The following is a 13,513-nucleotide window of genomic DNA, read 5'->3' as shown; positions in this document are numbered from 1 at the left end:
CCCATCAAGGAATGGATCTCACTTGTAGCAAGATTCATTTATGCAAAATACAGCTTACTAAAATTGCCAAATTATTATTTTTGGTGAAATTACTCTTTCTAGCTTGAAGAAAAAATGAAAGGTTTTTCATTGACTTCCACAGTGGTACTTCTCATTTTTTGCATGGATAAACTTGATGGATATGTTTATCTGTTTTATCTAAGCTACACATCTATACATTATACATATTTTTTGTCAAGTGGTGCCAGCCATATGTTTTTGCATGTGTACTTTATATGAGATGCATATTCTCTAAATTCAGAGCACTTAATTCCTGACTACTGTGAGATCCCAATGTTTGTAGCTTCATACTTCAAGTAGTCATTTATGCTGATACAAACAGCACTTTGTGCAGTTGCTTACAACTTGAAAATAACCATAAGTGTTTGGAATTAATTACTTGCACATTTTAAAATGCAATTTGTAAATCACATAGAGTTTGAATTCATGAAGCCTCAGGCACTATCTGCTATCAAATTACTGCAAGCGCAGTGATGCACTAAGATTCCTGAGGAGTAACTCTCTCAAAAGCATAACACGGAGAAGGCCGTGGCCAAAAATGACAGTCCAAGGAGGCCAACTCACTCTGGGACCAGCTGTGTAGGACTAGACAGTTTGTGTCCCACCCTCTGAGCAGTGAGGCCACATCCTGCCTGCCTGCACTCACTTTAGCAATGCATTATGCTTTACTATTCAACAGTCTTGTTGCCTTAGCCTGTTGTGCTGCTTGTGATGAAGGAAATACCCAAAGTATATCTGTCAGAGAGTAAATGCTCTCTGGTTCAGGCTGGTTTCTGTGGTCTCACCTAGCTGACCAATGTTCTCTTTCTGTTTCTGTGTTAGCTTGACTTCTTGCAAATCTCTTCAGGATGGTGCTGTGAATAGATTAAAAGGCTATGCATCCCTTTGGGCAGATAGCTGTAGTAGTCTGAGGTCCTTCGGCTCTTATTCGTAATGCACAGTGTATAAAATTAGATTTTTGCATGTGGTTGCCAGTAATAATAAACTGCATTTCAGCTGTAAAATTCTGAACTTCAGAGCTCAAAGATTATTCAAGGGCTCTGTATTAGGAACAGTGAGGAGTATTGTATTTACCACTTTTAAGCACGTAACTTAAAGTCAGTATAAACAGTGAGAGATGGTATAATTGAGGATGCTGTCATTAAAAAAATTAACAGCAACAGCTATTACCAAAGAGATATGGATGACAGGATTTTGGTCATCTTGCTGATTACTCTGAATGGGAAAATTCTGCCGTCTAGCTTTCAAGAATACAGGTGGAACTGTTGTGTGTTAGAAACTGAAACTTTAAAGGGCAGATACAGGATGTACAGCATTAATTTGTTTTTTTCTTTTCTGGGCTGGATGATGATCTGAAATGAAGTGCTAGAAAGTTATTAAAAAACTAAACAAAACACAAACAAATAAAGAAAGCAAAACTGCAACAACAACAAAAATCCCCTAATACAAATACACACACACACACACACACAGAGACACAAAAAGACTGGAAAAAAAGAGAAATTTTAGATATTATTTAATAACAAATCTCAAGTCTCCTTTCTGATTTATTATGGATTTACAGTAGTTTTCAAATTATTTTAGTCTTTGAATGTGTTATGCACCAGGATTTTACTTGGATTCTCAGCTTTATCCATGGTTATTTAATTTTCACTTCCTTTCCCCCTTTCATTCCTCAGTGGCACAATAGCCCTTTCAATATACACTGTATAAAAAGCCAGAAATTGAGGAAGGAATCACAGAAATGGCCTGATTTTACCAACAAAAAAGAAATCTTTTAGGAAAATAAATCTATTCTAGCTGTATTCCTTCATTTTAAAAATGACCAAACACTTATAAATATCAGGATCTAGAAAGTAAGATATGAAATTTATTGAAAAAACATGACCTCCTCTGAAAAATTTGTGTTCCAAGAAATTACATTAATAAGGCTTTAGTAGCCAAGGTTATGTTAGATTTGTGTACTTCAAAATTTACTTTTGCATGTAGAAGCATAAAGATCGCGCCATTCAGGAGCTTTCTCTCTTCTTTTTAGTCAAATTAAAGCTCTATACATTACTTAAACATTAAAGAAATTATTCTGGTTTTGCCTTTTTTGAAATTCTTCCTTTTACTTCTGTCACTTATTAGCTATTTAGTCCCTTTTAATAGTCTCCTTTTTCTAAAGTCCAGACCCAGCATTCTTCCTTTGATTAATGAATCCTTTCTTCCTTCAAATATTCCTTTAAAACACACTTTCACTGACAGGCTTTCAATTATGATTGAGAAGAGCAGCTCCACTCCTACACTTTTCTGTTGTCTTAATTAGCTATTCAGTTATTATCCTAATTAGACTATAAGTATCTTGTGTTATGCACCTTGCCAACTATGTGTTTTTGAATCTCCATGTGCACTTAGAGTATGCAAATAATACCTAATGATAGTAGCAGTAAGTAAAGATGATAAAAGAGGTAAAAATAAAATGCTTCTCTGTGGGATTTCTGGGCTGTTCAGATGGTCTGGGGAAAAGCCCAAAGATGGCCTTGGGCCCCCGGGTTCGAAAGGACGAGAGGAAGCTTCAGATTTGTTCTTGGTCTTGGTGTTTATTAATTGCTTATCTAAAAGATTTTCTCTTGGCCTGACAGAGTTCTGCTCAGCAGTCAGCCATGGGCACACACTGAAAGCCCCTGGGGCGGTCACCTATCTTTATACCCGGAGTTACGTATACAATATTTATCATTTTTCTCCAATACCCTCTACCCTTATTAACCAGTGTTCCCCTAGTAAGGTCCAATCCCGGAATGCCAACATCACCACAGAAGATGGAGGCCTAGAGGAAGAAGAAGAAGGAGAAGGGCACGCCCCAATCCCTCCATCTTGCCTCTCTAGACCCTCCTGTACAGGGATCTTAAACCCTGTATCTCACACTCCAATTAACTTGTCCCTTCACCATTCACCCCAGTGAAATCCTCCCGTCCTCATACTGATGTCATCTCCCATGTGGGATCAAAGTCCAGCCACCAGACATCTCTGGCAGCATTCCAGGACTCCCGAGCCCCCCAGGGGGGGTCTTGTTCACCCTGCACCCCAGTTCTGAGAGACTGAGATCCCACATCTCCCCCTTCTGTTTGCACCAAAAGACCCCTTTTTTTTTTGCTTTTATGTGAAAACCCCCCAAAGTCCTTAGTTTCTTTTCATTTCTCTTCTGGGTCGTTTTTCGCAGCCCGAGTCTCGACTTCTGTCTGAGTACTCGTCTCTCTGCTTCTTGGATCAGCATTCTCGTGTTCTCGCGTTCGGAATGGTTTCACGTGCCGCGCTGACACCCACTTCAGACCTCGATCTGTGGAGATACAAGCGAAACCCTTTCCCCAAGTGATTAGTCTGAAAGGACCCTCTATTTGTCCGGTCTCTGGGTTCCTGATCAAAACTAAAGGATTTTCCCTTAGCTTTGCCTGTGTGTTGTTTAGAAAATGTCTCACGATCGGTGGATCAGGTTCCGAGGATGAGCTATTTAGGAAATTCAGCACATACAATGCCTTATTTAATTTCATGTGAGGTGTTGCCTCTGGCTCACCCCTTCTCTGTCTGTCCAGAAGGGATTTTAGGGTGTGATGTGTTCTCTCAATGATTGCCTGACCTGTGGGTGAATGCGGAATACCAAACGTGTGTCTGACACCCCATCTTTTCAGGAATCTGTCAAGCACCCTGCCTGTGTATGTTGGACCATTATCTGTTTTTATCTCCTGAGGCACACCTAATGCTGCAAATGCCTGCAGAAAGTGTCGGCAAGCATGGTCTGCTGTTTCCCCAGCATGTGCTGAAGCAAAGACTGCACCTGAGAATGTATCTACAGAAACGTGAACATTTTTGAGCTTCCCAAAAGATGGGTATTTTGTGACATCAGCTTGCCACAACTGAAGACTTTGCAGCCCCCGCGGATTGATGGCCCCGGTAGAAGAAGGTGGCTGCACAAGCTGACAGTCTGGATAAGCACTAATGATCTCCCTCGCCTGACTCTTTGTGAGACGAAAGGACTCCATCAGTGCTTGCGCATTCTGATGAAAGAACGCATGACTTAACCTTGCCTGCTCAAAAATGTCCGGCAGTGTTTGCAAAATGGGCATTGTCAACCTGTCCGCCCGAGCATTCCCTTCCGCTAAAAACCCTGGAAGTGTTGTGTGCGCTCTAATGTGTGTGATAAAATACTCCCTTTCCCTGCTCTCTAGCAGTGTTTTCAAGCTTGTCAGGTATGAGTATAAAACCTCATTACTGACTTCTTTCAAGAGCGAACCCTCCAATCTCTTGACCACACCCGCAACATATGCGGAATCTGTCACCAGATTGAGAGGCTGTTTGAACAACTGAAATGCCCGGACAACGGCTGCCAACTCCACAATTTGTGGAGAGCCCTGAACCATCCTCACGTCTGATTCCCAATCCCCTGTCGTTGAGTCTCTCCACGTGATCACTGACTTGTGTGTCTTCCCCGAGCCATCCGTGAACACGGTGATCCCGTCCAAAGGTTCTTCACTTATCTGTGGTTTTGCTCTATAGCATATTTGCGATTGCAGTATTCTGTGTTGGGGAAAGTGGATTGTGCAAGCTCCTGGGAACGCTAACAATGCGATTAACAGGTCTTTCGATTGTTGCATTGCCCAATCGAAGTAGTCTCGTTTCAGAGGTAACCTGATGACTGAGAATTCTCTTCCTGCCATTGTCAGCAGCCTTGTTCTCGCCTTTATGATGATTTGTGCTGCCATCTCCAGATCTGTGAGAATCGTTTTCGCGGGCCTGTGCGGTAGGAAAATCCACTCTATGATTATCAAAGAGTCCTTTTGTGATTCATCCCATTGGAAGATCAAACCATGGAACTGCGTTTTCTTCCCCAGCACTGCCAACTGAAAAGGCAACGATGGAACAAATCGATGTGCCTGCCTTTTCTGTATCGCATCCGAGATTTTCTCCAACTCTTTTCTTGCTTCTGGTGTGAGTGTCCTGGGAGAACGAATGTCTGTGTCTCCTCTCAAGAGATCAAGCAGTGCTGGAATGTCACTATTTGTGATTCCCAAAACTGGTCTCATCCAGTTGATTTCTCCCAAAAGCTGTTGCAGATCATGCAAATTGTTGACCTTTGTGCTGATCTCCACCTTTTGAGGCTTTATTGTTTTCTCTGAGATTTTCCACCCTAGATATTTCCAAGGTGCAACCTCTTGAATCTTTGAAATGCTGATTTCCAGACCTGCCTTTTGCACCTCCGCGATCACACAGTCACGAGCTTCTTGCAGCTCCTGTCGTGTTGATGCTGCGATGAGCAAATCATCCATGTAATGAATGATCTTCGCCTTCGGAAATTTCTTTCGTGCTGGTGCCAAAGCTCGCGCCACGTACCATTGACAGATCGTCGGAGAATTTTTCAGGCCTTGTGGAAGGCAGACCCAATGGTACCGCTGCAGAGGCGTTTCCCTGTTGATACTCGGGACTGAAAAGGCAAATCTCGGAGCATCATCTGGATGGAGTGGGATACTGAAAAAGCAATCCTTGAGGTCAATGACCACAAGCTGCCAATCTCTGGGAATCATTGAGACAGATGGAAGTCCCAACTGAAGTGGCCCCATGTCTTCTATGACTTCGTTGATCTTCCTGAGGTCGTGTAGCAACCTCCATTTGCCCGAAAGCTTTTTCTTGATGACAAACACCGGAGAATTCCAAGGGCTGTCTGTTGGCTTGATGTGTCCCTTCTGCAATTGTTCTTGGACCAGGTCTTTCAAAGCACTCAATTTTTTCCGCTCAAGGGGCCACTGATCCACCCAAACTGGATCATCTGTTTTCCATGTCAGCTTCAGTGTGGCGAGTGCTGCAGTGACCCCTATTAAAAATCCATTTCGATCTTCGCGCCCCATTGTGCCAAAAGGTCCCGACCCCAGACTGTGATCGGCTTTTGGACGACAAAAGGACGAATGATCGCCGTCTTATCTCCTGGTCCCGTGACAACGACGGAATTCTCACTTTGCAGACACAGAGATGCTCCCCCGATGCCTGAGAGAGAGCCCAATGGCGCGACCAAGCTCCAATTGCGTGGCCAAAAGATGTACGATATTACTGTTACATCCGCCCCTGTGTCGAGCATACCTCTGATCGATATTGTCCTGTCCCCACATGTCAATTGGCACGTGAGCGTGGGTCGGTCTCGACCTATGTGCTTCACCCATGTTGTATGTACTTCAACATGCTCTTTCATAGGGAGACCTTCTTCGTCGAAGATTGACATGACCTCTCCAACTGCATGTGGTGGCAGTGCGAAGGCTCTCGCAACCACAGTATTTTCTGGCACAGTCAATGGTGGACGAAGCGCTCTTGCCAAAACTGTTAACTCTGTATTTTTGTCTGCTGAGACAACTGTTGGATAGACAATGAGCCCAAGAATACTGCACTTATCTTGCCCAACTATCAAAAAATCTTGTTTCTTGTATGAGTCCCCGTGGATACCTGTTGGTATCTCCGCATGACTTTCATCTAGAAAGCATACTAGTTTTGAAGCTGCCAATGCACACTGTGCCCCTGGTGGGAGGAGGTCTGGGTCACTGTGGAATCGACTGAGGGTTTTGCTGAGGGCATCTGCTTGTCGCTCACTGATGACTGCCCTGTCTGTTCTTGTGACACCGCCAGTATTTGTGTCGGAGCGCGCCGGGGATTTCCCGCGCTCAATTTCCCGTTTCCCGGATGCGGCAACGGATTTCCTTCCACATCTGTCCGGGAATAACATTCTTTCACGGAGTGTCTTCCTCTTCCGCACCGTGCGCAAATTGGTCTTTCCGCTCTCTGGACTGGCGTTGGTATATGTGTCCGTGGGCAATTCCTTTTCATGTGCCCAGATTCCCCACATCCGTAACACTGTCCTCCTTGGGGTCTGTTTCTTTTCTGCATTGCCGCAAGAACTTTGTTGATATTTTCGTCCTGTTGATGAAGTAATTTCTCGAACATCTTCTCCAATGTCTTGTCCTCTGATTGCCCTTCTGAGCGTCCCTTTAGCTGTTTCTCCCATTCCTCTTTTAGTTCATCCTTTACAATCGCTGCGACGTGCTGAGGCGTCCCCACCTTGCTGCATGCCTCCACCATCTCTGCCAAGGATGGCCGTCCTGGCATGGTGCTAATCACCCGTTGACAATCCGGGTTGGCATTGCCGAAAGCTAAATTCTCCAAGAGAGGCCTCTTCACTTCTTCTGTTGTCACCTGTCGATCCACGGCTTGCGTGAGTCGGTCGATGAATGACATGAATGGCTCTGTGGGACCTTGCCTGATGCAAGAGAACGGGACATCCGGAGCTCCTGTCGGCGTAATTTGCATGATTGCCAATCGCGCTGCTTCTTTGATGTCGCTTAACACTCTCCGTGGAAGCCGCGCTGCTTGTTCCCCTGGATTGTCATCTGGAGGATCCCCTGCTAATTGCCCTTCTGTGAGGTTCGCATTCGGCCCACCTTGGTATCTGTTCCGCAACTCAGCAAGATATTTTCTCCACCTTTTTTCCCAGACAAGACTCTGTGTGTCAGTGAGGATCATTGCCACAATACTTCGAATGTCATATGGTGTGAGATCATACATAGAGAATGTCCCTCTTAATAGCTGTTTGAAGTATTGTGAGTTCAGCCCAAAAGTCTGAGCTGCCTTCCCTAGGTCTTTGAGTGTCTCATGACCCATCCTTTCCCACCTTGGATTCTGTCCCTGGGCATCATATGTCACTGGCATTGTCAAATCCCCTGATCCCGGGAATAAATGCTTTTCCTTTTCCAATGCTTTTCTGATTTGCCTCCAATCCATTGTCTTCACCGGCTCTTGAAACCCCTCTTCATCAGATTCCATTGGGATTTGCATGAATAATGGTGTTGTAGATGTCATCGGTGATTCATAGTGTCTCATTTTTTGCCTTGAGGTTTTTGGCCTTGCTCCTAAATCCGAAAAGGAAACTCGAGGATCCTGTTGATATTTCTTCTTTACTGCATCGAATGAATGCAAGAAGCTTTTTGCTGCTTCTGCTGCTGATAGCATCCATGTTGGGACACCTTCCGATGCTGTGATTCTTATGACATCTTACCCTTGTAGCTGTTCTTCATCTGAGCTTTCATCATCTTCATGAAATCCCGAAGTGGATGGATAATCCCTTTGTCGTGTTAACATTGTTTTCTTCGAGGTGCTTTTCTTTTTATATATTGTTGGAAAAAATTGCTGCATTGTTGCAGTCTCGCCACGAGATGGCGCTGTGGCTCCGCCGAGCCGACCCGGCATGTCGTGCACTTCTGCCCTCCTGCCACTAGGTGGCGCTGTCACCGGCCTCCCTGGCTCGGATGACGGTGCAATCTCGACTACCCTACTTCCTCTTCCGGCTCGGCGTCTCCCATGAAGGGAAGGAACTGAAACTCCGAGGCTCGAGACCAAAGGCACCAGATCTGGAGACGGTGTGGAGCCGCGGGACGTAGAATCCCTAACACGGCCCCTCCTCACCCGCGACGTCACAGGGGACCGGGCTCGGGCCCGCCCGCGTCTTACTCTCTGCGCGTGCGTGCTCTCTGAGCTACTTCCGGTGTCCCCCAGGGTGACGTCATCATCGTCTCCCCCCTGTTTCACCTCCGAGGTTCCCGCCCCTCGGTCTGTCCCGGAATCCGACCCCTCCTCCTCTGACGTTGTGTTCGCCTCCCCCGCCGGCACCCCGGCTCTACCCGCGATTCGAGCTGACCGTCGCACCGGCTCTGACGTCACACCCGCGCGCCTCCTGCGTCCCGCCGCGGCGGCCCTCCGGGGCTGCGCGTTTTCCCTCAGCCCGCCTTGCGCGCTCGCCGCCCCCGCGCTGGTATGTGAGTCTATCCCCCGGTTTTTGCGAGTTTCGCCCTCCGCGGGCGTGTCCTCATCCTCACCGGCGCTGCTCGCGCCCGCCGCCGCCGCCGCGTCGCCGCTTTCGCCGCGAGCAGGCCCCCCCCCCGATCCCTTATCTTCCTGCTCCCCCCCTTCTGCTCCTGACTCCTCCACACTCTCTGGAGTTTCAGGACGCCCTTGGGGTTTGTTGCATTTTTTGATCGGGGGTTTTAATATTTTTTCCTGCTCTCTTTTTTCGAGAGCCCTTTCCCCCTGGCCTTTTAAAGCCAGAGCAATTTTTTTCCCGGAGCTCTGCCGCTCCGCCCCCTCCTCTGAGGGTGCCGCAGCTTCTCGCTGCTTCTCCAGTTTTTTAGACTGGACTGCAATACCTTGTAACATGATTCTTGCCGGCGAGAGTAGCTTTAACGCTGTCTCATCTTTTTTTGTTGCTAAAATATATAAATGCCTATTAATCTCTTGCCAAAACCCGACTTCGAACAAAAGATATGTTTCTGCAAGTGGGTAATTGAGCCTTGCCCATAATAACAGCTGTTTTAATTCTTTCTTTGGGATCCCTTCTGTATATAATTCTGCTACACTTTGTAAGGTGGATAAGATTTCCCGTTGTTCTTGGGAGAGTGTTGCCCCCATAGTATTATTTTGGCCTTCTTACCGAATCTGTCGCCAGCGTGGTCTGGAGGCCCTTGTTCTCCGTCCAGCAGATTACGAGGGATGGATCAGAGGCGCCTTTCTGGTCCCAGTCCAGGCCGCTCTGCTACGAGCTGTCTTCAGCAGAAGCTGAGAGATGGGATTTCTCAGTGACTGCTGATTTTTGCAGCTTCTCCCGGCCGGTTTTTTCTTTTACTTCTTTCTTTCTTCAGGCTTCCCTCCTCTGGAGTTATCAGTGCTGTTCTCTTGGCTCTTCAGCTCTTCAGGGCTTTCCCCCCCCCGAAAGGTTTGGTGGGAGATAGCCCGCACAGCGGACGCCAGTTGTGGGATTTCTGGGCTGTTCAGATGGTCTGGGGAAAAGCCCAAAGATGGCCTTGGGCCCCCGGGTTCGAAAGGACGAGAGGAAGCTTCAGATTTGTTCTTGGTCTTGGTGTTTATTAATTGCTTATCTAAAAGATTTTCTCTTGGCCTGACAGAGTTCTGCTCAGCAGTCAGCCATGGGCACACACTGAAAGCCCCTGGGGCGGTCACCTATCTTTATACCCGGAGTTACGTATACAATATTTATCATTTTTCTCCAATACCCTCTACCCTTATTAACCAGTGTTCCCCTAGTAAGGTCCAATCCCGGAATGCCAACATCACCACAGAAGATGGAGGCCTAGAGGAAGAAGAAGAAGGAGAAGGGCACGCCCCAATCCCTCCATCTTGCCTCTCTAGACCCTCCTGTACAGGGATCTTAAACCCTGTATCTCACACTCCAATTAACTTGTCCCTTCACCATTCACCCCAGTGAAATCCTCCCGTCCTCATACTGATGTCATCTCCCATGTGGGATCAAAGTCCAGCCACCAGACATCTCTGGCAGCATTCCAGGACTCCCGAGCCCCCCAGGGGGGGTCTTGTTCACCCTGCACCCCAGTTCTGAGAGACTGAGATCCCACACTTCTCTCCTGATCCTTCTCCTATGCAGAAATTTTTTTAATTACTACTTCTTTGGCTTTCATTGCCACATTATCAAAAAGCAAAAGCCACCTGATGAATTTTTAATTTCTTATGTCAATTAATTGTACGGATGGCATCTTTTCTTGGGGTTAGCAAGGAAAATACAAGATATTTGCTAAATACTTTGGCAAAATATTAAATAGCGTTCAAGATTTAGGAGAAAATTCCCATGCTTTTCATTTAAATAAATTGGTAATAATCATTAAAAATATACATTATTGACTGATGGCACAAAATCTTCTGAACTCATTTGTCATCTGTAAACATCCTGATTCAGAACAAAAAAAAAAAAAAAAAGGAAAGGAAATGGAAAGGATAATATGATGTTATTAATGCTTCCTAGTTTAGAACTGTGAAAAATAAAAGTTTATTTTTTATCTGCAGGTTTTTTGGGGTTTTTTTAGTTTTCTTTTTTTTTTTTTTTGTTATAAGACATAAGTGAAAGAAAATATTTGTTCCATATTTTTAAATTTGTATCAAAGAGAGTCTTTTTCTGTGATTTTGTGCCCAGTTCTTTTTTAGGCTTCTTCTGTGCACAGATTCACAGAGCCAGGTTCTCCAAATCAGCACATAGTAGGTGTCCCTGCTAACCTTCATTCTTGTTTGACCTGGTGCTGAAGTGACACCAACAAGGAAAAAAAGTCAGAAAACCCAAACCAAAAACCGCTGCTGCTTAAAGGCCAGGCATTCCATTCCATTCGCCTGGACAATATTTTATTTCTGTGTGTGCATATTTATGGGTCCTCAGTGAGTAGAGAAGATCTGGGTTTATAGCAGGAACAAGGACAATGCTTCGCTTGTTTGAAGTGCAGCTTCACTAGTAATTGATATTCTGTTTGTCAGCTGAAGGAGCTTGTGGAGGGACACTGCGTGGGACAAGCGGAACTATTTCAAGTCCACACTTCCCTTCTGAGTATGAAAATAATGCTGACTGCACCTGGACCATATTGGCTGAGCCAGGAGACACCATTGCTTTGGTCTTTACTGACTTCCAGTTGGAGGAAGGATATGACTTCCTAGAGATCAGTGGAACAGAAGCACCATCAATATGGTAAGTCAGAGATCTTTTAACGATCTCACTTCCTGTTTTTCTTTTTTTTGGTACCTAACTGAAAAGATATCAGAGGCTATTTAAGATATTTTCTACCTGTCAGCAATGACTGGTTCTTGTGCTTCTTTTTTGGTCCCTTTCACCTTTTAGAACTAAAAAATAAATAGTTTCCTTCTGTTTCTTTCCACATCTTTGTCCTTCCTCCTATTTTCCTCCATCTACTAGAGTTGTATTTGTATGGTATCTTATCAGTGAGCATTTAATTTATGTTACATATTTGAACTTGGTATAAGAACATTTTCTGATGTTGTGTCTTGAATGACATATAATGGTATTGTACTTCAGCAATGAAAGTAGTGAGCAAGTGAGCCTGAGTAAAACAGAAATATATAGACAGCTAATAGATGGCATCTTATTCTAAACAGGCTGTAATTCAGTCTCACTATGTGTATGTGTGTATGCAAGCATTACTATCTTATGTTAGCAGATGTTAAAACCCTTTTCTTAGCAATATTAGGGATTTGTAATTGTAATACTAAATCTATGTTCTCTGTACTAAGTAAAAGATGATCGTTCTGCCTGTGGGAATGGATTCAGTTGTGGAACAGTTTGTATTATAATTTCTTTGCAGCCTACATATGCACGTTTTTCATCCTTTTCTCTCTGAGAATGTCTTGTGCTTGACATATGCACTATTGCTATAAAATTTAGCCTAGAAAAATGTAGATATTCTCAGATGACTGATGATTATTATCTTCAGAATGTCTTTTTATAGATAGGAAGCAATCCTACTATTATTTTGATATCATAACTGGCTAGACAGTGCAATATATTGATAATTGTGAAATTATAGCTAGCATCTGATCTTTTGAAAATCTATCAATAAAAATGTGTGGTAACTATACTTGGCAACTATGTGAAAACTTTGGTTTAAAGACACATGCAAATCTATGCCACTGATTCCAAGATGATTTCTGCCTTTTGTTTTATATATTTTTTATATAACTTGTATGTATCCTCAGTGTTCTTAGCATGCATGCTTGTATTTCCTTAAGTCCAATAACTTAGCATAAACCTAGTATTTTGGTAGAGCAGGAGATCAAACATCCTAAAGGCCTTGTAGTAGGAGACCAGAAAACCCCACGCTATCTTGGGCAACCAAGGTCCTCTCCAGAACACATCCTGTAAACTAAAGGTTTGGTCCTTCCAGGGGGGAATTCCTCAGATGGAGGAATATCATGACATTAATCCAGGCCTCCCACTGGGGAATCTTTGTTAGATATGCTAATTTGTGAAGTCTATAAATTGTATATGCAGTCTTTTGTGTGTGTGCATCATCACAGGGCATTTCACCTTGGCAAAGTGGTGCACCATAATGATCCTTATTAAAATACCAGGGCAAAACCCCCTTATTCCTTAGCCCTGTCTGGCACTCAATTTTTTAAGACCATCATCACAAGATGACTCTCCAACATTTCCACATAAGCAAAAGTGTAATGGCAGTCAGTGAAGCAGCTTGGTATCAAATTAATTTCTCATGTCTGAAGTACAATGTGTAAATACCCCCTTGCCTCTCATGCACAGACATGCACAACAGTCATCAATGCAAAGTTTTCTTCCTAGGGCTTCTGAGGATCAGAAACTGAAATCTTGAAGGGGAAGAACTAATGCAAGTTTGCTACATAAAAGTATGTCCATTCGATTTCAAGAGACTCCACTAGGCATTTTTACAACATACTTGTGCTTTTGGTTTCTGGTAATAGATGAAGTAGAATATGAGCAGAAGGCATTGGAAACATTCTGCATTGATCTCATGCAATATTGGTCAGCTTTACTTTGGAACAGAGATATAATAACAATTTTATTTCTCCTAGAATTTAATCTCAACATTTTTCTTGTTTTCTT

General features: G+C 44.2%; 1 protein-coding gene across 2 annotated transcripts in view; it reads left to right on the top strand.

Annotated features, from left to right (window-relative positions):
- Positions 1-13,513, top strand: part of CSMD1 (CUB and Sushi multiple domains 1) — a 1,069,501-nt gene that overhangs the window by 547,279 nt on the left and 508,709 nt on the right. For both annotated transcript variants that reach the window (XM_054280127.1, XM_054280126.1), the window contains exon 5: positions 11,401-11,608. In XM_054280127.1, the coding sequence (XP_054136102.1) occupies positions 11,401-11,608 (208 nt within the window). The remainder of the gene's footprint in view (positions 1-11,400; positions 11,609-13,513) is intronic.

Source organism: Melozone crissalis, unplaced genomic scaffold, assembly GCF_028551555.1.
Source record: "Melozone crissalis strain CALT ecotype California unplaced genomic scaffold, PUWL_Pcris_2 ptg000027l_1, whole genome shotgun sequence".
In the NCBI taxonomy this organism is placed as follows: domain Eukaryota; kingdom Metazoa; phylum Chordata; class Aves; order Passeriformes; family Passerellidae; genus Melozone; species Melozone crissalis.
This window is presented reverse-complemented; position numbering and strand designations above follow the sequence as displayed.